This window comes from Chrysemys picta, chromosome 7, assembly GCF_011386835.1.
Source record: "Chrysemys picta bellii isolate R12L10 chromosome 7, ASM1138683v2, whole genome shotgun sequence".
Lineage (NCBI taxonomy): Eukaryota > Metazoa > Chordata > Testudines > Emydidae > Chrysemys > Chrysemys picta.
Window position 1 is genome coordinate 114,792,260 of NC_088797.1, and position 26,732 is coordinate 114,818,991.

At 44.5% G+C, this 26,732-nt stretch overlaps 1 protein-coding gene across 1 annotated transcript; it reads right to left on the bottom strand.

The window, feature by feature from the left end:
* Positions 1-425: 425 nt before the first annotated feature.
* LOC101934651 (pancreatic lipase-related protein 2) lies at positions 426-25,824 on the bottom strand. The gene is made up of 13 exons (XM_024103635.3): positions 25,656-25,824; positions 22,437-22,485; positions 20,237-20,391; positions 18,093-18,218; positions 11,182-11,316; positions 9,016-9,124; positions 7,095-7,211; positions 6,891-7,013; positions 5,805-5,920; positions 5,027-5,156; positions 4,584-4,695; positions 2,949-3,116; positions 426-1,239 (listed from the first exon to the last, which is right to left on the bottom strand). Exons 1-13 carry the CDS (start codon positions 25,665-25,667, stop codon positions 1,176-1,178), a joined length of 1,416 nt encoding a protein of 471 aa, XP_023959403.2. The 5' UTR covers positions 25,668-25,824; the 3' UTR covers positions 426-1,175.
* Between the last annotated feature and the right edge of the window lie 908 nt (positions 25,825-26,732).

Genomic DNA, 26,732 nt, shown 5'->3' on the forward strand with positions numbered 1-26,732 from the left:
TGCATTTTTAATATAATGAACTCCTAAGATACTTAAATTTACTTCAGTAGGGTTTAATTTAATTCTGTGAGGTTTGTCCAGGATTTGCAAGAAATTGCCACGTCTGTCACACTATTAAGTTAGACAAGTTTGGCAGTATCTCATCAGCTTTTTTGGAGGCACATGGCTAAAAGAATTATTCTTATTTAAATGCAGATCAGGGGCAGAATTCTGGGCCCTTGCTCTGGTGTGCAAGGGATGAAGAGTGCGCACACAGAGTTCTCCTCTTCTTGCACCACCAAGCCATTGTGTAGAAGCTTGGTGTGGTGGCAGGTTTTGCCATCAGGACTTCACAGGGTTAGTGCCAGACTGTGGTATAAACCTGTGCAAACGGAGTGGGGAGGAGTCAAGGTCATGGCCCTGCTTCTTCTCCACAATCGCTAGCTGGGCTAGCCAGGCCATTTAAGAGCAGCTTGTGGCTGGCTGTGCCATCAGGAGCTTGGCAGAGTCCAGAGTGTCTCCTGGAGCTTCTACTAGGCTGGTGCATCTCTGTACTACCCTTAATGTAGAGCTGCAGCTTAATGCTACAGCTTAGCCCCGTCGTTTTCTCCATAAGTGGGGAATATTTTACTTGCAAAGTATTTGTGTGATTGCGGTGTATGATGGGTAGTTCTGACTTTCACTGAAATGGTGACTTGTTTTTGTGCGTGTCTATTCTTATCTCATACATATTGTGTATGTTAAGTGTAATGATGTATTTTAATGCATTAAAACAGCAAGGTAAACTGCATGGAGGTCTTCTGCATGTACTCCCGGTGTATGTTTAGGGCTGTTTTGAGATTTTGTGCCGTCTAAACACGTTAAAGAGAGAGAATCTTGCAAATGCAACACAGTGGAAAACATTTATATTTGTCTGTGAGACTCTGTTTGAAAAGATTGTGTCAATATTACAATGTTTATCAGTGCATCTATATATGTACTCCCGTGGCTCCTGCCCCTTCTCTTACAAGGGAAGTGGACTAGGATAAACTTAAACAATGACTTCTTGCTTGAAAAACCCATCAGTGTGTTTGCACAGAGCTGAGAAAACAAAGAAAACTACCTATTTAAGAATTATTTTCTATCAATAGCTGTGTGTGAAAACAACCCCAGAGAGAGGACAGATAACACAGCAACTATAGTTGATGGGATTTAATTTAGCAAGGTGTAAGTAATTGTGGAATTCCATATTTCACATTTCCATTGCCACAATATGTAGACCTGGGGGGAAAAAAACAACCTGAGTCAATATTTCACTACTAATGGTTTTTTCAAAGGTGTGTAGGAACATTGGTTACATTTATTGGCTCATCTGATACTGCCAGCCAAGACCCTGCTCTTCTGGGAGGAGTAGTACTCCACTTACATACCAGTAGTTCAGCCAAATAGTATAAAGGGGTGACAAGAATTGATGGAACACTGTATATTTCCATCAGTGTGCAGTGCTTCATATTCAGAGCCATATTGTATGATAATCTTGATAGAAATGGGTTTATCTGGGTAGTTCCAAACAGGAAGAAGCCTGTGTATACCCACTAATAAGTCTGTTTATGTTGATGTCCTGACCTATCTCTTGGAACAAAAATATGGTACAAGTTTTGTTTCCCTGATACCACTCCTGGAAATACCTTCCTTGAAAATAACACACCTGGGCGTGACTTGTACTAACTGGCTGACGGACACTTGAAATGTTGCCTGTAGGGTGGTACTTGTAGAAAGTCACGTCACAGAAATGGTAACCTTGGGGTTCTTTTAAAAAAAATTTATTTAACAAGTATTTATACAGCGTGTAATAAAGGAGTACCCTTTAATGCTCTGGGCGCCCTTGTCTATTCTTTTGGCCAAGCCAGGTGAAATCTAACACTCAGATCTCTGGCGTTTTCCTGTCTGCCTGTAACATGATCTCCCTGAAACCCCATATCGGACAAATTCAAAAAATTTGAAGGAGTGTTCCAGGGATCAGTAGGCACAACCCTGTTGATTTTGCTGCAAATCGGAGTGCCAGAAAAGCCTGATTCAATGGAAAATCAGGCCTGGTGCTGCAGGCAGAGGAATCTCGCTGCAGGCAGAGGAATCTCACTGCCACCCTCTGCTGCTGCTGCCTAGACATATCAGAGGCAACAGCTTAACTTACTGTGTAGGTTGATTGTCTGTAGCCTGGGCTCCAACAGAAATAAGAGAGCCTTACAGGGAGGGCTTGTGGGTGGGAGGAGAAAGAGGGTGCACAGAGATCCTGGCAGGAAATGGAGTGGAGGTACACAGAGACACTGGCATGGAGGGAGATGCAGGACCCAGGGATGGTGGGTGCACAGAGACCCTGGAATGGGGGGAAATGAGAGGGGATGCGAAGAGACACTGGCATGTGGCAGAGAGGGGAATGTGAGCTACACAGAGCTCCTGGCATGGGGTAAGTGGTAGGGGGGAGCTGCACAGAGTAAATGAAATGGAGGGGGATGGGAGCTTGTGGGGGGAGAATGGAGGGATGCAAGGAGCACCTGGTGTGTGCAATGAGCTCAGTTTACAGAAGCTGCAAAGTCTGTGCCCCCCCCCCACTCTAGAAATACACTGGATCAAACAGACGCATCAGTCTCCCCGATCAACTTGAATACACAGCGATGACATGAACGACTGAAATCAATCGACCCCACACAGAGTCTCCAGAGCTGCTGTACTTCACTGTTGTGCATGCAGTTAAAATTGCTTTTTGGATGAAATCCATCTCCATGCAGAAAGCCAGCCTAATGCCTGGGAACCCTTGAGCTCCCATTTCAGCTCTGTTTGGAGGGTTTAAGTGGGACTGAAGTGGGCCTTGCCCTTGTACACTAGCTCTATGCATAGGGGAGAATCTCACCCTTTAGGAGCAAACTGCAATGTCAAATTTGGCTCTTTTTATAAATGAATAACATGTAGTGTAAAACAAGTGTACTTACACATGTCCATCTTCTTCACTGATTATGTGGACCATTTCTGCTCCCAATCGGGCCCAAAGCAGAGTCAATATATTCTTATTCCAGAGAAATTCAACTTTTGTAATATATCTTGGGTTAATTTCAACATCGACGTACTTTGTATAAATGCTGCCTTGATGAAGGAGTCCACTGCAAATAGGAGAATGAGGAGAGTGACACTATCTGATATGGTCCAGGGGCAGGGGTTCTCAACCTTTTTCTTTCTGAGTCCCCTCCCATGTTATAAAAACTCCACAGCCCAGCTGTGCCACAACTGCTTTTCTGCATATAAAAGCCAGGGCTGCTGTTAGAGGGTAGTAAGCAGGGCTATTACCGGGCACACCGGGAAGCTAAGTTGCTTAGGCTTTGGCTTCAGCCCCTTGCGGTGGGGCTCGATGCCCTGGGCTGCAGTCCCATGCGGCAAGGCTTCAGCTTTCTGCCCTGGGCCCTAGCGAGTCTAACACCGGCCATGGTTGGTGGACCCAGTGAAACCTCGTGGCCCTACAGAGAGCCCCAGACCTCTGGCTGAGAACCACTGGTCTAGGGGGCTGCTGAGCTAAGACAGGTTCTAAAGAACTTTCAGCATGTTGCCCTTATTTTTTATAACACTTAGTAACTTTTTAATAATAATTATTTGTATTTTTGTAGTATCCCCTGTGCTAGATGCTGTATATACACAGAACAAAAAGATGGTCCCTGCCCCAAAGAGCTTGCAATCTAAGAGTAAAACAAGAGACAACATATGACGACAGACAGACACGGGGAGTACAAGGAAACAATGAGACATTATTGGTCAGCTGTATGGGTTGTGATCTCAGCACACTGGTAGCTTAACCATTGTCAAGTTTTTTGTAGACATCGTGGGAGAAGAGAGTTTGAAGGAGGATACTGAGGTAGCTTTGTGGAGGTTTACAGGGAGCTCCTCCCAAGTATGAGGGGCAGCATCAGAGAAAACTTGAAGGTGAAAATTTAGCAAGTGGGAGATGGAGGCTGGCATCATGGGCTGAACAGAGGGGGGAGTTAGGTTGTGAAGGACCATGCACCCCTTGCACCCTTCATATAAAGGTCTCTGTGCTATTCTCACATTAATAAAGCTTTTTCATGTAGTCAAGATAGGTAGTATACCCAGTTTACGGATTGGGTAAACCAAGGCCCGGAGGTTAAGCAGCTTGCATGAGTTCATCTAGCAAGTCAGTGACAGAGCAGGGAATCATGTAAGCATGTGGGAGTGAATATGCTAACAAGCTATCACAGTGCTAGCATGGAAGTGGCTAGGCCAATGCCTGTGGCAAAGCTGCACACAATGCCCGGTATGACCTGGATGGAAGTATGAACAATCTCTCTCCGAGCTGGCTGGAGCCTTCTCTCCAGGCAAATCTGACTCCCGAGTGCTTGTTAAATGTTACAGAGCCCAGGAAAAGGAATTGACTTCCATGCCCCTGCTCCAACCATTAGCCAATACTCATAAGCCTTGTCTGTTTTTACGTGTGTTAACTAACATGACTGCAACAATGAACAAACGTGTGTTGCTTGCAGCCTTTAAACATGACTTGCAAACAGAGGTGTGAATGAAATATAGACACACTACAAAGCCTAGTCTTGTGCCATTGAACTTACCAGATAATTTTGTACTGCTTTGTGAACCCGTCTGTGCCATGGAAAACTATGTTTAGTTCCCCCCTCACTTTCTTCGTGCCAGACAGCTTGATAGATATTCGGTGGCTCCAACCTACACAACAAAACCAAATCAAAGTAGATTGCTGGCATTGTTTAGGTTCCTTACCTACCACAAACAGTGACAGCTCTCTTGTAAGTGTACTTTTACTGTTCTCGTTTGAAGAACAGGCAGCTCAAGGGTCTCAGCAAGAATGGACTTTGGTAAACCGTTCAGTGTTTTTCCTTGGTTGTCAGCAGCCTTAAACTAGAGAGACGTGGAAAACCACCACCATTCAGCTTCTCAAAGGTTTATAACAGCACAGCGAGTTTACAGCTTTAGATCATCTCATTTCAAATCCCCCACCCCCATCTATTTGGCTAAATAATTACCCTTCTACACTTACTAGTGAAGGGTGGGTGTGCTCCTGTGTTTAAAAAATATTTTTGGTTTATTTTCTCCAGTTTAGCTGGATATTGATCAGCATAGTGACCCATCATTGGGCAGCCGTCTCTGGGACATGGGAAGCAGAGTCCCTAGAGGAAAATAAGAGCGTCTGGGTAATGTGGAATATTTTTCTTTTCATCCTAACTCTTGCAAGACTAAGGCCGAAGAGGTGGCCCTGATGCTGCCAAAGCCTTGACCATTCCCTTCCCACACTATTGAACCCCACTGCGTTTCAATGTCCTGTTTCTGATATCAGTTTCTTTTCTGATTATTTGTGCTTAACCATCTGAGGATGAAACAAACTAACTCTTTACCCGTAACAATGAGGGGTGCACTTAACTTCCAGGTGGTGATGGTCTGAACCCTTCCATTTCAAACACTACCTGTTTTTCAGCCTGAGATTTGTACAAAACGTATGCTAGCCATAAACCTCCAATGGAACTTGTAGCATAGGAGACACCTGAGGTTTCACCTGTCCCAGTGGAATCATCAGATACTCAGGATTCCGCCACTGGTACTGCATGGGAGCCAGGGTCTATCTGTATCTATCCTGCCTTTTGCCTGCTCTCTACCAGCTGCATTGCTTTATTATTGTTGGAGCTTCCTTCTCCCTAAGTCCTGATCCCAGTCAGGCACTGGGAGAGCAGAGACACCCTAGCACCTGACTCTGTGTGTGATGTGTGTACATGAAAGTAGAGTTGTTTGCAGCTCACCCATTCTTGGGCTGTTATGCTTACCGACTGGAAGAACTCGTATGTCCTGCAGGGATATCCAAGAAATCCATTGGGATAGAGGATACTTTGAAAATAAAACTGATGGCTGCGTGAATGATGGCATATAGGAGAATTGGCATCTGTTGAAACAAAATTATGAGTGTCTGTGAAACCATCTTCTATTACATTTGGCCATGTAGAGCAGGGGTGGTTTTTTCTCCTTTATAACAATAATAAAAATGCTGGCTGGAAGGATAGCATGGTCCTGTAGGACTTAAGGGGAATGTTATGGGTTTCTGGTTGTCAATAGCATACGAGAAACTCGCTGCTTCAATTGACCAATGCATTGACTTCTCATAGCTGGAAAACTGGGTTCACACCTGCCTAAGATCTCTTGTGGATATTGATCCATGTTACAAGACAGCTACGCAACACAGTATCATTTTTTGTGTTGCAGCATGCCATAAAGCAGCAGTTCTCAAACTGTGGGTCGGGACCCGAAAGTGGGTCACAACCCCATGTTAATGGGGTAGCCAGGGCTGGCTTAGACTTCCTGGTGCTGAAGCTGAAGCCCAAGCATCACCGCCCGGAGCTGAAGTCTGAGGGCTTTAGCCCTGGGTGTCTGGACTCAGATTACAGACCCTTGCCTGGGACCGAAGACCTAGGGCTTCAACTTTGTCCCCCCCCCCAACCTGGGGCTCGGACTGGCTTAGGCTCCTGGGGTCATGTAGTAATTTTTATTGTTGAAAGGGGGTCGCGATGCAATGAAATTTGAGAACCCCTGCCGTAAAGAATGCAATTCAGATGAAATGAATAGAGTATAAGGGATACACAAGCTTTGTGTCCACCATTCCAAGCCATGTGGAGAGGGGATTCTTTCCCCCTTCTCCTTGGAAACATTCAGTCCAGCTCTTTGGCTCAAGTTGCTACAGGGAGGGGAGATGTACTCAGGCTCTGTGCCTTTGTTTCATGCTTTTTTCCCACCCATCATCAAATATGCAAAAACATTATTTTAAAAATAAAACCCTCAAAAAAGCTCCATTTGCCACGTTCAGAACTATATGAACAGACACTGTGAGTTAATGCTTCAGATGTTTGAAGTAGATTTACCTTCAGCGAAGACTCGACAGTCTTTTTTAGTCACTGGAATAATTACATCATCGCATCCAGGCATAATACTTCCTCCGTTTGGGTAAAAGTCAAGGTGGCCAGTGGTATTAACCATTCCAACTCCTGAAATACATACGTGACATGGTGAGTGCCTCAGTTAATTCAGTGTCAGGACTGTTGCTGCAAATGTATGTGGGACCTTACCTATAGTAGGAAATTGGGCAGCATTACTATGAATAACGTCAACAAATCTTGCATCCGTAGGGTCCAATCTGACGTTAGGCGGAGTGCCTTCAAAGAAGGGCCCAGCGGGGTCCAAACCTAAAGAGGAACAAATTATTCACTGTTGGATTGGAAAAAAATTGTACGCAGGTAGAGCATCAGTTTCAAATGAAGTATATAATGCATGGTGAGTAGTAATGTAAACACGGGTTAGAACCCCAGGCCAGTGCCCTGAACATTTTAATGTCATAAACATTTGTACAGTGTCAAAACACTTACAGAAGTCGGAATACTTCATAAAATGTAGTCACTCCAAGGAGAATGAAGCTTCGTTTCTCATGATGGTCTATTGTTTTTTCCAAGTGATCTAGAAGTGAGTCTCAACTTCTGGAAGGCAGCCTTTCTGCAAATTCATCCCAGCGCAAGCAAAGTGCTATCGGTTAGTGTATAATGGTGTCATATTACCAAGGATGAGGGGGGATTTTAACACAATGATCCAGTTTCCTACATTTTCTGCTGGTGTGGAATGGAAAGACTAAAGAGTTTTTGATCAGTTATTTATTTGTATTTTAGTAGCAACCATTGGGCCCAACTGTAATAGGCGCATTACAAATGCAAAGCGAGAGACAGTCCTTGCACAAAGGAGCTTGCAATCTAAGTAGAGAAAGGAAGCATTATCATGATTATCCCCCTTTTGCAGATGAAGGACTGAAGCACAGAGATTAAGTGACTTGCTCAAGGTCACACAAGAAGCCTTTCACAGAGCCAGGAACTGATCTATCCTAGTCCAGTGCCTTAATCACCGACCTCCTGTCACTAGCAGCAGGAACTACTACAAATGAATCTGGGGAAGTGAGGGGGAAAAAACAAAATACAACACAGGAATGCAGTTATAGCCTGTCTGGCTCTGCTGGTTGTGCCCACAAACCTTTAGCAGGGTCCAACAGAAGTACAGGGAGAACCACCTTCTCCCAATACTTGGACCTCCATCGTGGTTTAAAACAACAGCATGTGGTGCAATTGTGCTGTAAGAGAACATGGGAACTGTGCCACAGGCTCCTCCCGCCCTAGGCAGTGCTAGTTTGGTGTCGGAGAGAGGTGAGGCTGTGACCGCCTCCTTCCTATACTTAGCTGGAGCAGTGCTTGTGCTCATGGGAGTGCAGGGATTGCTGTCGCGTTCTGCTGCTGTGCAGGTGCATGTAGGAGTGGGGAAAACCGAGACAGCACAGAAAAGTCTTCAGGGGACTTGTGTGGTTATTACCTCTCAAAGGCCTGGGAAAAGGTCATTTAGTGGGATTGTAGCCTGTGTTCCCGCCTCACCTCTTAAACCCATTCAGAGCAAGACATATGTCTTAACAGTGGCCATTGGGAGACTCCTTGGAGGCAGAGTGTATCTGCCTTGTTAATAAGTCCCATCCCAATTCCCACTTCCACTGAAAGTATGTTAAGGAGAAACTTCAGCTTTACTTTGCAAATGGATTGTAAGACATGGAAAACTGTGTGTGGCGAGAAACTTGCCAGTCGTATCTCAGGTCATCATTTGCTTGAGACTACTAAATACAGATCTGCATAAGAATCCTCAATACTGATAACGTTATTGCGTTTTCAGCTAACAAACACAACAATAAATGTTGAATATCTACCAGTATGCAGATGCACTAGTTTTTTTATTTAAATATTTTGCTTACTCATGTTAACACCGTAAAGAATGCATAGTGACGTCTATAGGAACAACACACAGAACGGGCTAAATTCCGCTGTGGCATAAGCAAGCACCACAACTCATTGAAGTTGGTGAAGATACAACCACTTATGCCTGTTTGGCTCAGTGGGTCCAGATTTGCAAACTTCTTTCCTCTTAAAGAACATACCCTATAAAGTTCCATCTTAATGAGTAGCCTACCGGTTATTCTTTTGATGCCTCGTATTCTTCTTCCCGCATCTCCTGCAGCATGTGCACCCAGACTATGGCCAATGATATGGATATGAGAAGGGCGGTATTGAAACATTTTCTGAAGAGTTTTTGAAAAAAAGAAAATAGAACATATGTATTTAAATGTCAAACACAGAAGATGCCTTATTTTCATAGATTTTACAGCCGGAAGGGACCATTGTGATAATTTAGTCTGACCTCCTGCATAACACTGGCCACAGGACTTCCCTGTATTAATTCTTGTTTGAACTAGAACGTTTTAGAAAAAATCCCATCTCAATTTAAAGATTTCCAGTGATGGAAAATTCATCACAACCTTTGGTTAGTTGGTCCAATGGTTAATTACCCTCACTGTTAAAAGTGGGCACCTTACTTCTAGTATGAATTTGTCTAGCTTCAGGTTCTAGCCACTGGATCTTGATATGTCTTTGCCTGCTAGACTGAAGAGCCCTCTATCAAAATTCTGTTCCCCCATATAGGTAATTATGTACTGTGATCCAGCCATCCTTTAAGCGTCTCTTTGGTAAGCTTGGATGTGATGAAATTCACCTGCCTCTGTGCTGAGTTACTGTACAAGGCCTATTCACCCCTTAGGTTTCACATGGCCCTAGAGGTTTAAGTGGAGATTAATTGGTGAATACACTCTGTATAGGAGTGTATTTGACCCAAGGAGTTGCAACTTTTATGACACCGAAAGCAACAGTGACTAGTTACCTGGAGTCCACACCTAACTTGCTTATGCATGTACCAGAATAAGTGCCTCCAGTCATATTTGCTTGTCTTCCTTGAGAGAGGAACAGAAAAAACTTTGGCTACAGAATTTTCAAATGTTTTTACCTTTACATGAAAGAATCCCAGGCTTTCAATTTACAATGTTACCCAGGTTCCTTATAACTTTTGCCAATGATTTTAGTAGGTATCCATGCTAAGTTCAAACCAAATATCTCCTAATAATTTCTGTTAGCCGTTCATAAAGCCACATAAAGGTTTGATTTGCATGTGAATTGTTCAGTGGCAAAGTCCTGTTCCAGAGTTCTCACAAATACAGTCTTCACGGAAAACATACAATTAGTATTGTATAGGCGTAGGACATCTACACTGGAGATCCAGTCATAATACAGTTGTCTCATATTCAGTCAGGCACAAAGGGAAAATATCTGGGTGTGAACTGTCTCTACTGTGGATCCTTCAGTTGGTAGGCAATAGTTTGGCCTAGGTTGGGTTGAATTTTGTGCCACACTCAGGGCTTTGAGCAATGGAAGTAGGCTATACAATTGACGGAAGAGAAATGCATAAACCAAATTAGACATAGATGTTCAATGTGTGGCATCTAAATCCACATGTATTTAGCTAAACAAATGCCCTGATTCTCAGAGGTACTGAGCATCCACAACTCTATTCAAAGTCCGTGTGAGCTGCAGGTGTCAACAGTTTTGTAAATCAGCCACTTTGATTTACGTGCCTAAGTTTGAAACTCTTTCCTCTTGTGTCAGACAGAGACTGGGGACTGGCAGCAGAGGCAGGACAAGACGGTTGTTAAGAGGGAAACCCCGGGATAATTCTGAGGCTCTGTTGTGCCAGGAAGTAACAAAGTCAGAATTAGAAGACTTAAGTGTGTTTATATCCTGTAGCCAGACATCAGAACCAGAAGTCCAGCAGTAGTAAGTGAACCTCTGGACCGCTCCCAGCCTCTGTTTGCTTTGGGAATGAATTGCTAAATTGAGAATGTAACTCTATCTCAAGCATAAGTATGTATTCCTAACAACTATTTACTAATCACTCTAAGAGTCATGTTGGTGCCTCCCTTGCAGTGAATATACAAATACAGTTGAGAAAGCAAAGAAATATTGCCACCTACTGGTCTTTTAAGTTAATTAGTCACTTCTATCATATTACTGTACTGTCCTTAGGACATATCTTAGTACCATTTGTGGCTGTGTGAGGTATCCCCATTTTGCTGGTTCTCAACTAGCTGCTGTGGTCTACACTTCCCAAAACATTAACTTTTTGAATCATACTTTTGTGACCACAAGAAAATAAGATCAGAGCACAAAGACACCCGTTACATAAACCCATTATGCTCACGTGAATCTTAGCTTTAAAAAGTAACTTAAAATTCATAATACATTTTTTTACCATAAGAGTATTTATGAAATAAGCAATCTCAGCCCCAACAACACGGATGTTGTTCACTGCACTGATGTATATGCCTTTTGCACCGTCTGCCCAGTCCACGGCAATGCAGTTCACATCTTCCACTTCCACTAGCAGCTAGTGTGTAAACAGAAAACAAAGAATTTATGAAAGCATACAGTAAAATACTGATTCAACTTAAACCTAAATGAACCGTTAAGTAAATTGAGCACTTGGGTTGCTTGTTGTTTACAAAGGACAGCATTTTACTACAGCACTTACACACATTAATATGGGTCTTCTCATGAAGCACAATATGATGAAAACTTTGACATTCATACAAACAGATGTCTGAACTTTAAAAAAGCACAATCAAAATATTGTTTTCAATTTTTGTCACTATAAACACTTATTTCAGATCAGAACTATAAACTGATTTATTGCAGTATACAATTTCTGACTGTTTCATTTTGTCTCTTCTGTAAACAGTTTAATGAAACCATTAATTTTTAAAGCTCTCTCTTCAATTCTGAAAAAGGCAACCAAGAGTGAGGGGCTCAGAACTGAGTGGGAGGTTTCTACAACAGCACGTAAAGCTAAAAGCCTGGGGACTTCCACACTGGAAGCTTACAAAAGTCAGGGATATTGCTCTCTAATTTCCCATCATAACTCACCATTTACTATAATAAGTGTGCAAACATGAAGGTGTGCACTGTACTTATATAGTCTGTCCTCTTCACAAGGCAGTATGTCTGTGCAGACCCATGACTCATACCTTAGAGGATTCCTTCCCTGCTTCCTATTTTGCTCCATGGGACCAGTAATTAGATGCTGGTGGATTACTACCAACAGTTCAGCTGCTCTGCTTAGAGGAGCCAAGGCTCCACTTCCTGCTCAGGGGTGGACGGGGGATAGCAGCACATAGAGTGCCAGTTTACCACTTTACACAAGAGGAGCGTCCATGTACCAGCAATGCAGATACAGGTGAGCAACCATTTTCATGTTCTCTCCACAGGTACTAATGCGGAAAGTGGACTAGATGATACATCTGAGGGAAGGCAGCAGAAGGAGACTCCACCGATTGGAAGGCATGAGATGCACTGTCCTAGGGATGGGGGTTCCATGACCACCGCTCCCAAGAGAAGGCGGTGAGTGGTGGTGGTCGGGGACTCCCTCCTCAGGGGGACTGAGTCATCTATCTGCCACCCTGATCGGGAAAACCGAGAGGTCTGCTGCTTGCCACGAGCTAGGATTCACGATGTGACAGAGAGACTGCCGAGACTCATCAAGCCCTCGGATCACTACCCCTTCCTGCTTCTCCATGTGGGCACCAATGATACTGCCAAGAATGACCTTGAGAGGATCACTGCAGACTACGTGGCTCTGGGAAGAAGGATAAAGGAGTCTGAGGTGCAAGTGGTGTTCTTATCCCTCCTCCCTGTGCAGGGAAAAGGCCTGGGTAGAGACCGTCGAATCATGGAAGTTAATGAATAGCTACGCAGGTGGTGTCGGAGAGAAGGCTTTGGATTCTTTGACCATGGGATGGTGTTCCAAGGAGGAGGAGTGCTAGACAGAAATGGGCTCCACCTAACGAAGAAAGGGAGGAGCATCTTCACAAACAGGCTGGCTAACCCAGTGAGGATGGATTTAAACTAGGTTCACCGGGGGAAGGAGACCAAAGCCCTGAGGAAAGTGGGGAAATGGGATACCAGGTGGAAGCACGAGCAGGAGAGCACAAGGGGGGAGGATTCTTGTCTCATAATGAGAAAGCAGGACGACCAGCGAGTTATCTTAAGTGCCTATACACAAATGCAAGAAGCCCTGGGAAACAAGCAGGGAGAATTGGAAGTCCTGGCACAGTCAAGGAACTATGATGTGATTGGAATAACAGAGACTTGGTGGGATAACTCACATGACTGCAGTACTGTCATGGATGGATATAAACTGTTCAGGAAGGACAGGCAGGGCAGAAAAGGTGGGGGAGTTGCATTGTATGTAAGAGAGGAGTATGACTGCTCAGAGCTCCAGTATGAAACTGCAGAAAAGCCTGAAAGTCTCTGGATTAAGTTTAGAACTGTGAGCAACAAGGGTGATGTCGTGGTGGGAGTTGCTATAGACCACCAGACCAGGGGGATCAGGTGGACGAGGCTTTCTTCCGGCAACTAACAGAAGTTACTAGATCACAGGCCCTGGCTCTCATGGGAGACTTCAAACACCTGATATCTGCTGGGAGAGCAATACAGCGGTGCACAGAGAATCCAGGAAGTTTTTGGAAAGTGTAGGGGACAATTTCCTGGTGCAAGTGCTGGAGGAACCAACTAGGGGCAGAGCTCTTCTGGACCTGCTGCTCACAAACTGGGAAGAATTAGTAGGGGAAGCAAAAGTGGATGGGAACCTGGGAGGCAGTGACCATGAGATGGTCGAGTTCAGGATCCTGACACAAGGAAGAAAGGAGAGCAGCAGAATTCGGACCCTGGACTTCAGAAAAGCAGACTTTGACTCCCTCAGGGAACTGATGGGCAGGATCCCCTGGGAGAATAACATGAGGGAGAAAGGAGTCCAGGAAACCTGGCTGTATTTTAAAGAATCCTTATTGAGGTTGCAGGAACAAACCATCCCAATGTGTAGAAAGAATAGTAAATATGGCAGGCAACCAGCTTGGCTTAACAGTGAAATCCTTACTGATCTTAAATATAAAAAAGAAGCTTACAAGAAGTGGAAGATTGGACAAATGACCAGGAAGGAATATAAAAATATTGCTCAGGCATGCAGGAGTGAAATCAGGAAGGCCAAATTACACTGGGAGTTGCATCTAGCAAGAGATGTTAAGAGTAACAAGAAGGGTTTCTTCAGGTATGTTAGCAACAAGAAGAAAGTCAAGGAAAGTGTGGGCCCCTTACTGAATGAGGGAGGCAACCTAGTGACAGAGGATGTGGAAAAAGCTAATGTACTCAATGCTTTTTTTGCCTCTGTCTTCACGAACAAGGACAGCTCCCAGACTACTGCACTGGGCAGCACTGTATGGGGAGGACGTGACCAGCCCTCTGTGGAGAAAGAAGTGGTTCGGGACTATTTAGAAAAGCTGGACGATCACAAGTCCATGGGGCCGGATGCGTTGCATGCAAGGGTGCTAAAGGAGTTGGCAGATGTGATTGCAGAGCCATTGGCCATTATCTTTGAAAACTCAGGGCGATCGGGGGAGGTCCCAGATGACTGGAAAAAGGCTAATGTAGTGCCCATCTTTAAAAAAGGGAAGAAGGAGGATCCGGGGAACTACAGGCAAGTCAGCCTCACCTCAGTCCCTGGAAAAATCATGGAGCAGGTCCTCAAGGAATCAATTCTGAAGCACTTAGAGGAGAAGAAAGTGATTAGGAACAGTCAGCGTGGATTCACCAAGGGCAAGTCATGCCTGAGTAACCTAATTGCCTTCTATGACGAGATAACTGGTTCTGTGGATGAGGGGAAAGCAGTGGACGTGTTATTCCTTGACTTTAGCAAAGCTTTTAATACGGTCTACCACAGTATTCTTGCTGCCAAGTTAAAGAAGTATGGGCTGGATGAATGGATTATAAGGTGCATAGAAAGCTGGCTAGATCGTCGGGCTCAACGGGTAGTGATCCATGGCTCCATGTCTAGTTGACAGCCAGTATCAAGTGGAGTGCCCCAAGGGTTGGTACTGGGGCCGGTTTTATTCAATATTTTCATTAATGATCTGGAGGATGGTGTGGACTGCACCCTCAGCAAGTTTGCAGATGACACTAAACTGGGAGGAATGGTAGATATGCTGGCGGGTAGGGATAGGATACAGAGGGACCTAGACAAATTAGAGGATTGGGCCAAAAGAAATCTGATGAGGTTCAACAAGGACAAGTGCAGAGCCCTGCACTTAGGACGGAAGAATCCCATGCACTGCTACAGACTAGGGACCGAATGGCTAGGAGGCAGTTCTGCAGAAAAGGACGTAGGGATTACAGTGGATGAGAAGCTGGATATGACTCAACGGTGTGCCCTTGTTGCCAAGAAGGCTAACGGCATTTTGGGCTGTATAAGTAGGGGCATTGCCGGCAGATCGAGGGATATGATCATTCCCCTCTATTCGACATTGGTGAGGCCTCATCTGGAGTACTGTGTCCGGTTTTGGGCCCCACACTACAAGAAGGATGTGGAAAAATTGGAAAGATTCCAGCGGAGGGCAACAAAAATGATGGGGGCTGGAACACATGACTTATGAGGAGAGGCTGAGGGAACTGGGATTGTTTAGTCTGCAGAAGAGAAGAGTGAGGGGGGATTTGATAGCTGCTTTCAACTACCTGAAAGGGGGTTCCAAAAAGGATGGATCTAGACTGTTCTCAGTGGTAGCAGATGACAGAACAAGGAGTAATGGTCTCAAGTTGCAGTGTGGGAGATTTAGGTAGCATATTAGGAAAAGCTTTTCACTAGGAGGGTGGTGAAGCACTGGAATGGGTTACCTAGGGAGGTGGTGGAATCGCCTTCCTTAGAGGTTTTTAAGGTCAGGCTTGACAAAGCCCTGGCTGGGATGATTTAGTTGGGGATTGGTCCTTCTTTGAGCAGGGCGTTGGACTAGATGACCTCCTGAGATACCTTCCAAGCCTGATATTCTATGATTCTATGCCTAGACCCAAGGTTTGGAGGAGATTCAGCGGTTTGTGGGGTTCTTACCCCTCTCATTCCTCTCAGCAGGTAACATGGACCACATTGTAGCCTGGCCTTTTTTGTATTCAATGGATGAAGGTAAATTTGAGTCATATCCTGTATAACATGAGACAGCGAGAGACACTGTACGGTGAGCTCTTATTTTTTCCATTTTAAGGTTAGTATTTTGCATCAAGAGACAGTATAAAACAGCCTCCACTGAGAGGGCATTGACATATTTAGGTTCCGTTCTCTGCTGTGTATTGACTTTTCAAGATATTTTTGGTTGTGGGTTGTTTATTTTTCCTAAACGTCTAAGATGATTCCAGTAATTGCGAGTAGATTGGTTGGAACATATTTTCCTCTAGAAAATTTCAAATTTTCACTGAAAAACTGACCATTTTAATTCAGAAAAGTTTTATTTTCTGAAAACTCAAAATATCCCTTAGAGAACTGATATTTTTCACAAAAAGTCATTTTGTCCAAAGTCCAATTTTCCATTGAAAAACAGTTTTGATGGTGAATTTTCTACCTGCCTTAACTGAGAGTTCTGGGTGTGAATTGTGTGCTAAATCAGGCCAGCATATTGGAATTACTGTAGATTCTAGCCTTCACATGCTTTATGCTTTCAGAAGGATCTACTGAACAGCTAACTAACCTTTGGATAAAGATTTTTTTAACTTTTAAATTTAAGTTTTCAGTTTTGCAAACAAGCATTGTTGAGTACAAGAAATGTGTGTGTCTGTACACACACACACTCTCTCTCTTTCACACACTCTCTCTCTTTCTCTTTAGTTTTAAAATTCGTCCTCTCTTCTGAATAGGGAGTAGTAAGTAACAAGACCATCTGTTAGCTTCAGCACAGTCAACCAAACCGCAAGGAGCAAAAGAGTTATTAAGGCAATGTCTACATTAGTACTTGTCGGTAAAACTTTTGTCGGTCAGGGGTGTGAAAAAAATACACCCCGACTGACATACGTTTCAACCACAAAAGCGCTGGTGCCGACTGTGCCATGTCGGCTGGAAAGAGCTCTCTCCTGTCAGCACAGAGCGGCTACGCAGGAGACCTTACAGTGGTGCAGCTGCAGCGGTACAGCTGTGCCGCTGTAAGGTCTGTAGTGTAGACATTGCCTAAGTTTCAATATCTGAACGCTTGGAACAGTGTAGGCTTGGCATGAGACCAAAATAAAATTAAACACCGTCTCCATTAGAATAAAAATCCAACTTCTCAGGCGAATTTGCTAAGATTCCAATACTACAAAGACTTCCACATGTGCTTCATTTTACTCTCTCTGAGTGGGCCCATTACTCAGAGTGTATAAAGTTAAGCAGGCGTGCAAGCCTTCATAACATCAGGGCCTAAGGTATTATCTACTTCCTGATTACGCAATGGTTAGGTTGATCCTGAGTATAAACGGATTTCCCCTGGAGCCTCGTGCCACAGGCTCTCTCTGCTTTTGCAGATCGGTGTTTGTTGAGGCCCAGACTTTTCTCATTTTATTTTGCTGAGTAGGAGTCCTACTTTGGGAAGAAGAGTTTCTTTTTCTCTAATATATATGTGCACATGTCATTTCTTTCCATTCATTTGTCCAAAGTAGAATTTACTCCGTTAGACTGATGGACATGAGGAGCCAAAATAATTCTGTGTGGCTGGGGCTACATTTTCAGGGCTGGCTTGTGTCAGTGGTGATGGCAGAGGGATAGTCTCCTCCAGCTGAGAGGTGGCGTAGAACTCAGATGACTAGGTTTCTATTCCAGGCTCTGCCACCAGTCTGCTGGATGACCATGGGTAAGTCAATTTGCATCTATGTGCCTCATTTTACCCATCTGTTAAATGGGAATAATGATACTGGCTGCCTTTGTAAAGCGCTTTGACATCTATGGATAAAAGGAACTATATAAGAGCTAGATATTAGTATTGTTACCTCCCTCAACCACCCAGGGAGGAGTGGATGCCACAAGAAGTATAGGTTTTTCTTCCAAAGCTGGACTATTACAAAACATATGCACAACCTTAAACCCAACCCTGCATTCTCATTTCCTGTGAAAGCCATATGGAATGTACAGTCCAATTCACTCTCACACCCACATTCATTAAAAGGGCGAGGTGATTATTAAAGTTGTTACATTTTGGTTAGCACCTCTTGCCCATTAGTAACATCAAGTGGTTGTCAAAATGCAAGCTTAATACTAGTGTTTAAGAAACAGCGATTGAATGTGGCTGCAGTTAAAGTTGGAAATTGTAGGATATTCTCTCATACCAAGCACATCTCTACCACCCAGCCACGTTTTCCGGTGCTCATGAATCCATGAACAATGAAGCGTGTTTTCCTATGGGAGCAGAAATATGAGTCTTTGATAGTTGAGGAATGTATTGCAGAGATCACCTGTTTTGAGCAAAAACAACAGTAATAATCATCATCCTCTATTTTGTTATCCTCCAACTCTTCTTAGCTAGGAAATAAAAACAAAATATGGTCCAGATCGTCCCTTATATAGGATGCTATCTTCACTCCTGGAAACCCATGGGTCTCATTGGCTCCCCACAGCTCGCTATCTCTCTAACCCCAGTTGCAGCATAGCTCCTGCACTGTCCCTGCTGCTCCAAACTACTCCTCTCTGTGTACAAAGAGCTCTTTATACATAGAGCCAACCAGCATAAGTTAATCACAATGAGCAATACCTCACTGAGTATCTCCCAATGCCAGTCCTCCCAGCTCCTGCCTGCCCCCTTACTGACCTAACTCCTGACTCCCCAATACTGCAGTGGAACTGAAGAGTGGCTTTGGGAAGTCACAGGGGATGGAATCATTGAGGTCACTTCCCTCTCCAAATATGCTGGTACAGCTCCATGCTAGGGGCAGTAGTAGTGGAGGCCCGCTGTACATTCATTTAGTATGGCCCTTTCTTCTGCTGCCAGGATGATCTCTAACCCTCAGTCTAACTTTTTAACTAATGCTGGGTCTCTGCTCTGGGTGAGTGGAGAGAGTGGGACTCTGAAGCATTCCAGGGCGATGTCCCTACGAGCTTAATTTGAGTCATTTCTATTCAATGCAGGTTGAGCTGCTGGGCAATAATACAAGGTACGTGCTACCTGATTTAATGTATTGGATAGTAGTAATGTTTTGTGTAACCCACTGGTGAGTGTATGCTACATATCTTCTCATAGCTCTGGCTTTAATAGCTCCTGTCTTTATCTTTTGAGGTGCCCAGTTGGATCCCTGTTGTGTTGGCCAAGATGGTGGCTGTCACATTTACACCGTCACAGCTTGTGAAGGTTGCATTTTTGATGTTCATGCATAACACAAAAGGCAAAATGTTCAAAAGCTCCTAAGTCCCATTTTTAGAAGAGTCTTAGGCTCCTAAGTCTCACTGAAAGTCAATGGGAGTTAGGCTCCTATGTCTAAGTCATTTTTCTACATCACTTAAGTGTTTTTTGAAAATGTGACCTCCTGGGCATGGCTCACTTCCACCCCCAAAGTGATCTAGTTCTGGCTCAGTGGGATGGCACTAGTACTGCTGTGTCCATGGGGCAGCAGCAATAGCGCTGGCTTACTCACGCTGCTCCACTGCCTCCCCCCGTTCTGTTCATTCTCCATGCCCGTTCAGTTTTTGGCTTTTGTTGAAATTGCCAACAAGGGCACCAGTTAGGGTGGTGGTTTGTATGAGGAAGGCAGCTGTGTTCTGGGGAAATGGACTGAGACCACAGATTTAATTCACATAGGCCACCACAGAGAAATAATCTTCATTTGAAGCTGAACTTGGCTGCAGTGGCTACAGGTATTAAAACATGAAAGGCTCCTTTTCCCCTTGCAAGTTCCCCAAGCCACTCAGTTCCCCTCAATTCCGCTTCTTCACTAATCTTCCCTTACTGGCTGCATATTTGAGTTTAAAATTATGTTGGCTTTAAAAGGCAGCATGGGCTGGAGGAATGAACACAGCATTGGGAGTGAGGAGCCTAATTCTGGCTCTGCTCTGGACTTTCTACATAGTTTTTGGCAAATCATGTCACCCCTACCTCAGTTTCCCCATCAGTAAAATGATGATGCTAGCACCTAGAGCACTGCATAAATGTTACTGACTATTAAAACATGTCTCCCAGTTTTCCTCAGAGAATTAAATGTGTTACAAATAACAGTAGTGTGCAGTATTCCCAGTTGCTTGCACAGGAAAAGTGCCAGAAAAAGGTTTCATTTGTTTGGTTCATTTTTCAGTTTGTGCATGAAAATATTTCAGTTTTTACCCCAGTGACTTTAACCTCTGTTAGTTACTGCATCTAACAACAACCTGACTCTTTATTTCCTGACTCAGTTTCTCATGGTGAGTGACACGCTCTTCCTACGGAGCTAGTGAACATTGGCAGGTGTAATTAATTTTTAATATTAAAATAGAGATAGGTTCTCACTTGAGAGTTATTTCTAGTTTCTTTAGTGTACAGGGTGAAGCTGATGTTCATACTCTCTGGAGAGTCGGGTAAACCTGCCAGAAATCTCCCTGGTATTCCAGCCCATGGCGGTTTATCTGAAAAGCAGCCAAGTCGTCGGTAGCAAACTTTTTCGCCTGCAGCATACAAAGCAAATCATTAGTATTTTGGAATCCATTACAGTTAGATGGTGCATTGGAAGTGGCAACAACTTTAAAAGAAGCAGACACTGGGCTTTGGTTTTATGATTAATTTTGAAGTCCAAATTCTTTCTGTCTGTATTAGCTAATGCAGATAATAGAGAATAGATGTTAGTGGCTCATCAAACGTAATGAAAGACCAGGATACTCTTGTGGAACTTTTTTCATTAGGGTTGTAGAATCCTCATACAAAAGTAAAAAAAAAAAAAACCAAACAGATTTAAAAAAAATGTGTGCTGGTGTCACTACTGCCAGCTCCTGACTCAAAAGCAGCAAGTGTATATGTCACAGTTCCCAGGTTAATCGCATCTCTCACCCTCCCTGGTCTTCGTGAGGTCACCCCACTTAAGTCTCAGGCTCTAGCCATCACCTTTATTGGATTGGGATCCTGTGATCTACTCCCTCTGGACCAGGAAAGTAGCCTGCAGACTCCTGCAGTTCTGTGTGATCACCTCAGCAGAACTGCCTTCCCATCAGCACCTGTTCTCTCAGGTGCAATGCCAGGGTGAGCAGCCAGCTCTCATGGAGCACATTACTGTTTCTTCAGAGCAAAAGCATTTAAGAGAAAACATAAAAACAATAAACAGCTTCTACGCATGCCTCGCTTACCAGCTGTCACCCATCTTCCACATAGAGACCCTGATAAGACTAAAGTACTTGGGGCCCTTTTACAGCACCTGTCTCTCGTGGTCGCAGTCTCATGTCAGTTCTTGGACTGACTGTGAGTGACCTTCCCCTCTGATCAGGGCTGTCACTTGATACAGTTTCAAGTCCTTTGTATTAGGCTTCTTGAACCAGGTCGAACTAGCCTATGTTATTTCTCCAGGGCCAAAACTTCAAAAGTCTGGTTACTTGCATTTTTTCAGCATTGGGAATTGCATTAATTACTCCCTACTGAGTTTAGCTCCTGCAGGATGCACCTTTTAGCTCACCTGTTGAGTCACCCCAGCTAGCCATCCCATGAAGATACATGCAACATTTATAAAGTTGATACAATATCAAGCAATTATAATCTTTGAATATTCCCTGTTTCTAAAGTATGGCATCTCTCTCAGTATATGTCTAGGAGTCAGGGCCGGTGGAAGGATGTTTTGCGCCCTAGGCGAAACTTCCACCTTGTGCCCCCCGCCACGGCAGCTCCCCAGCCTCCACCCTGAGGCACGCCCCCCGCACCAGCTCACCCCTGCCCCACCTCCTTCCCGAGCACGCCGTGGCTGCTTCACTTCTCCCGCCTCCCAGGCTTGCGGCGCCAATCAGCTTAGGCGCCACAAGCCTGGGAGGCGGGAGAACTGAAGCAGCAACGGCGTGCTCAGGGAGGAGGCGGGGCAGGGGTGAGCTGGGGCAGCGAGTTCCCCTGCGTGCCGCCCCCCCTCCCCCCCCGCTGCAGGCGGCCCTACCTGCACTCCACTGCCCCAGCTCCCTCCGCCTAAATGCCGGCAGCGGCGAAGATCTGGCCGCCGCGGTCGCTGCCGAAGAAAATGGCACCCCCCAAATCCTAGTGCCCTAGGCGACCGCCTAGGTTGCCTAAATGGTTGCACTGGCCCTGCTAGGAGTGGAGATTCCCTCCTCTCCCCCCCATAAGAGTTCTGAAGGAATTTATCACAAAATCCTGAGCACTTATTTCCTTTGACTTTTCTCTTCATCTCAAACAGTGTTCATCCCATTGAACACTCCATCTACTGCGCTGCTCCTGGGAAACCGTGCTCACGTGTAAAAGAAGTATGTCCATAGGACTTTGCAGAATCAGGGTCTAAAGGTGAACACAGGGTCTGTGCATTGCTTGAGCTCTTATAATAGAACGTAAGTGGTGCACAGGCCTTTTGCTAGTTCTCGGCACCAAGTGAACTGCATCATAAATCACAGAATAAACTGAGTGCAGAGGAAAACGAATTTCCATTGTACTTACATTCATTTTTTATTTCATTTGAACACGACTAAATTCAACATGTTTGGTGCAGTTATTTATAAATATTGTATCTCACCTGCTGTTGGGTCCAGCAGATAAAGTGCAGCAAGCCAAATTCCAATCATCTAAAATAAATGAAATATACACGTGAAGTCCAGGTAACGCATTTTATTTGGATACTAATTGATTTAGATTTATTCATCTTGTAAAAAGTGTACAACCATATTTTCCCAGCGACCAATATAGCACTCAATCTAGCATCAACTTTCTATGCGTTCATTACTTATGTCCTGCAAAGTAAAGGTAGCATGTTCTTAAATTTGCGCTTTAATCTACTCCTGTTTCAAAGCAGGGTAGATCAAAATGCAATACAGAACATTTAGGGCATGGCTAGGGTGACCAGGTAGCAAATGTGAAAAATCGGGACTGGGGGTGAGGGGTAATAGGTGCCTATATAAGAAAAAGACCCCCAAATCGGCACTGTCCCTATAAAATCGGGACATCTGGTCACCTTAGGCATGGCAGCAAAAGCCACATGGACACTCAGAGCATGGCAAGCTAGTGCAGGGTAGATTTAACCCCCAGCTTGCTGCAACCTAAGTGCTCATGTAGCCAGGCATTAGTGTGAAGTGCTGTTTTCTTGATGTCTCCTCATCAGCAGATGCCCCTTTTTAGTTCACCAGTTATTTTCTCTGCTTTCTGCAATGTCATTTCTTGCTAGGTTAAAAATTCCAACTTATGTCTTACACTTAGCCTGATCGTGCATTCTAGGCATGCCCCAAACCTCCCATTACCTTCCCTGGAGAATTTTGTGTGTGCGAGGAATGCAGGCTCTAGCTTGTTGAGGGAATAAATTCTGCCTCAGGTAGATCTTGGAAATTTTCTGACAAAACAGCGTTTGAGCTCTGCCCCTCCTTGTGATTCTGCTTTCATCTCTATTCCCACTCCCAAGGCACTATACAAGCCCTACTCCCTTTATCTCCTCTGATAGTGTGCCACAAACTTAGCACCCTCCCAGTTGCATTCTTCTAACAATCCTCCAGTTTGCCTTTCAAATCTCTCTTCAAATCCTCTTCCCCTCTCCCCTGCATACGAGGTGTTTGGAAGCCCCAGGCTCAGCTCCTGACTCCATGCCAGGGAGCCTGGAAGCCCTGAGAACCCAGGTTTGAGCCAGGCCTCTAGGGGCTTCCAGGGTCCCAAGTCAGCTGGCTCCCAGGCTGCCCAACTTCCGCAGCCTGATGAGCCAGTTGCCCCAAGAGTCAGGAAGCCTAGGGAGCAGCAGGGGTCCCTGGCCTGGGCAGTCGAGATACCCAGGCTGCCCCAGAGCTGCAGACCCTGGAAACTCTGTCAGCTGCTGAGTGAAAATGACACAAACTGAGAAGATTCATCTGCTGCCAATCACTGAATAGCAGCATTGAAATCAGCAGCTGCTGAGTCCAGGGAGCATTTTTCATTTTTAAAACAACTTGTTTTGGCCAATTCTAATTTGAAGGATTCTGATTATTCCATCATCTCCGAGGAGCTGGGTAAAGTCTGGAGGGGAACAAAGGACAGTGACATGCAAAACTTATTAGAGGGTCACACACTTTGTTTCTTCTGTAGGCTGAACGCAGTGCTCACACCAGGGACTCCTAGTGTTATTTACCCCATCACATCACTCAAGAAGCAGGGGTCACCCAATAGGCAGCAGGTTTAAAACAAACCTTGGGGAGTACTTCTTCACACAACACACAGTCAAACTGTGGAAGTTGTTGCCAGGGGATGTTGTGAAGTACAAAAGTATAACTGGGTTCAAAAAAGAATTAGGTAAGTTCATGGAGGACAGGTCCATCAATGGCTATTAGCCAAGATGCTCAGGGATGCAACTTTATGCTCTGGGTGTTCCAAAACCTCTGGCTGCCAGGTGCTGGGACTGGATGACAGGAATGGATCACTCAATAATTGCCTTGTTCTTGTCATTGGCCATTGTCAGAAGAGAAGATCCTGGAGTAGATGGCCCATTGGTTTGACCCAGTGTGGCCATTTTTATGTTCTTCCATTCCCCTACAAGCTCCCCATGTGGCCTCCCAACCTCCTCTGTTTCAAGAACTCTCTGCAGCCCCCACCCCTTTCTTCATGCCAGATTTACCTCAATATGCTTTAGGAATAATACACAGGACCAAATCCTCAGTTGGTGTATATCTGCTAAGCAACATGGCCTTTGGAGCTACAACAATTTATACCAGCTGAGGGTATGCCTAAGGATATGATATAAACAATTGCAAGCTTCTTTCTTTGGCCTTCTACTTCAGACCCACCCCCCCTCCAGTCCACATGGAATAGCTACTGGAGAACAGCAATGCCGGTGAATTTCCCTGTGTAGGCTGCCCTAAAAGTAGCAGTAAACACAAATCCTCTCCTGCCAGTTCTGTCACATCACACCCCTCTCAAATGCATATGCAGTCTGACCCGGTCCCATATGTATTTTAATCTCCGTACTTCATCAGAACCTTGCTCAATTCTGCCCATTTATAATTCTGCTATCATCTCTTCCTTTATTCACACTCATGAGGCACTGCACAAGCCAAATCCCTTTATCTCCTCTTACACTGTGCCTCAAACTTAAAACACCCTCCCAGTTGCAATCTTCTAAGCATTCTCCCTTTTGTCTTTAAACCTCTTTTTATATCCTCTCTGCACTTCACCCCCCACGGTTTTGCCTTCCATTTACTTAATAAGTGAAGTGCAACAGGGGTATCCACTCTTGCACTGCAGTTATTATTTAAATGCCATGCAAAATGGAGAGGAAGGAAGGTTTTAGGTGTAGTGCACCTCTCTTTCTCATTTGTATAATGGGTTTAATAGTGTTGTCAGGATAAATGCATAAAAGATTGTGAGGTGCTCGGATACTGCAGTAATGGGGGCCATATAAGTACATAAGAGACATAGAACTACCTCTTTCCCTTGCTATATTGTTGTTCCACCCTTTGGCTGCTGTCCTGGAATGGTTTATACCAGCAGCTGTTGTGCTGTTTTCTGCTCTTTCTGCATAGATCATATTATAAATTCTCCAAAGCAGAAAAGACGTCTCTTTAAAGTGCTCATTCACCAGATCAATACAATATGTCTAAGTGTTCACCTGTTGTCTTTTATACTTCAGTTTAGGGCCAAGGATCAGATTCATTAGAAGGAAAGAGGTAAATAAAAACATGCCAGATGATTACAGTTAATGTCTTTGCAAACTCAAAACAAAATCCTTGATAATGGAAATACCCAACAGTACAAAGTTCTCTGCATACCACATGTCCCCCCTTACCTGTGTGAACATCCAGTTTGCCTCTAGAAAATGACTACTTGGAAACACACCGGCCCACTCCTTAAAAGGAATCCGAGAGTAGCCTCTTCTGTAGGCACATCCACCCTCTGTAGCTCAGGTTGGAGATGGCTCAGAAGGATCCCAGTTAGCTGCTCAGGCTCTTCCAGACACGGAAAACTAGTGCATAGAGAATTGCATGGTTTGCTGGTGACGTGAAGAGTGAAGTAATCTGTACAGGAAGTGTACATCTCCAAATCTCCCAGCTCCAAATGCTGCTTACTCCTCCCATGTCTTTGTACAGTGCTTAGCACGGTGATCCCTAATTGCTATTAGGATAACTGCAATGTAAAATATAACAGAGAAGGGAGCATCTTGACCTTGGCCAATCTCCTCTTCCTGTCTACGCACTAGGAGTTGTATGGGGACATTCTCCAGGAGGCAACTGACTTTAAATAAAGGCTCAGAATGACACACATTTAAAATTAGGCAAACCAGCCCTCCAGTGGAGCAGAGTGCTTTGGGACTTCTTTCAGATTCTCCTCCTCCAAATCAGCTGACAGAGCAAAAGCAATAATTAGGTCAGGGAAGAGCGTTCATACACATCACTTTGTCTGGCGTAGGTAAGAAGGGAGGTTTTCAAATATCTGCCGATCTCCTAAATTATGTCGGAGTCTCTGGATTGAAACAGTGACCCAGAATAGTTGCTAGGGGATGTTTTTCTGAGGTGTTTGATGTGGGTGATGAGGGTACAAAGTGTACAGACATTTGCTCACTGTTGGAGACCATGTACCAGGGGTTGGGATTTCAAGATGTTAATGTTTTAGCCCGATGAAGAACCAAATACAATTAATATGATGGTAAGGTAGGACAGAGGAAAAGGAGATATTAATCCACAGACACTTGCTTGGGCATGGATCACAGTCGAATGGACTCAGATAATGTAGTGATGAAAAAAACCCATTCAATTATCCAATTTTTCATCTTGCCAATGTAAGATTGTTCCATTCAGCATTTTGTCTAGTCTAGTTTAATGTCCTAAGTAAGGAGGATTCCACCACTTCCTTGCACTGGGATTCA

Bases quoted from the DNA above. Each gene is read 5' to 3' on its own strand.
- LOC101934651 (XM_024103635.3), bottom strand. The intron at 18,219-20,236 runs GTGAGAACCTAT...TGCTCAAAACAG, and splicing joins AAACTAGAAATAACTCTCAA to GTGATCTCTGCAATACATTC. The intron at 7,014-7,094 runs GTAAGGTCCCAC...TATGTATTTCAG, and splicing joins TGCCCAATTTCCTACTATAG to GAGTTGGAATGGTTAATACC.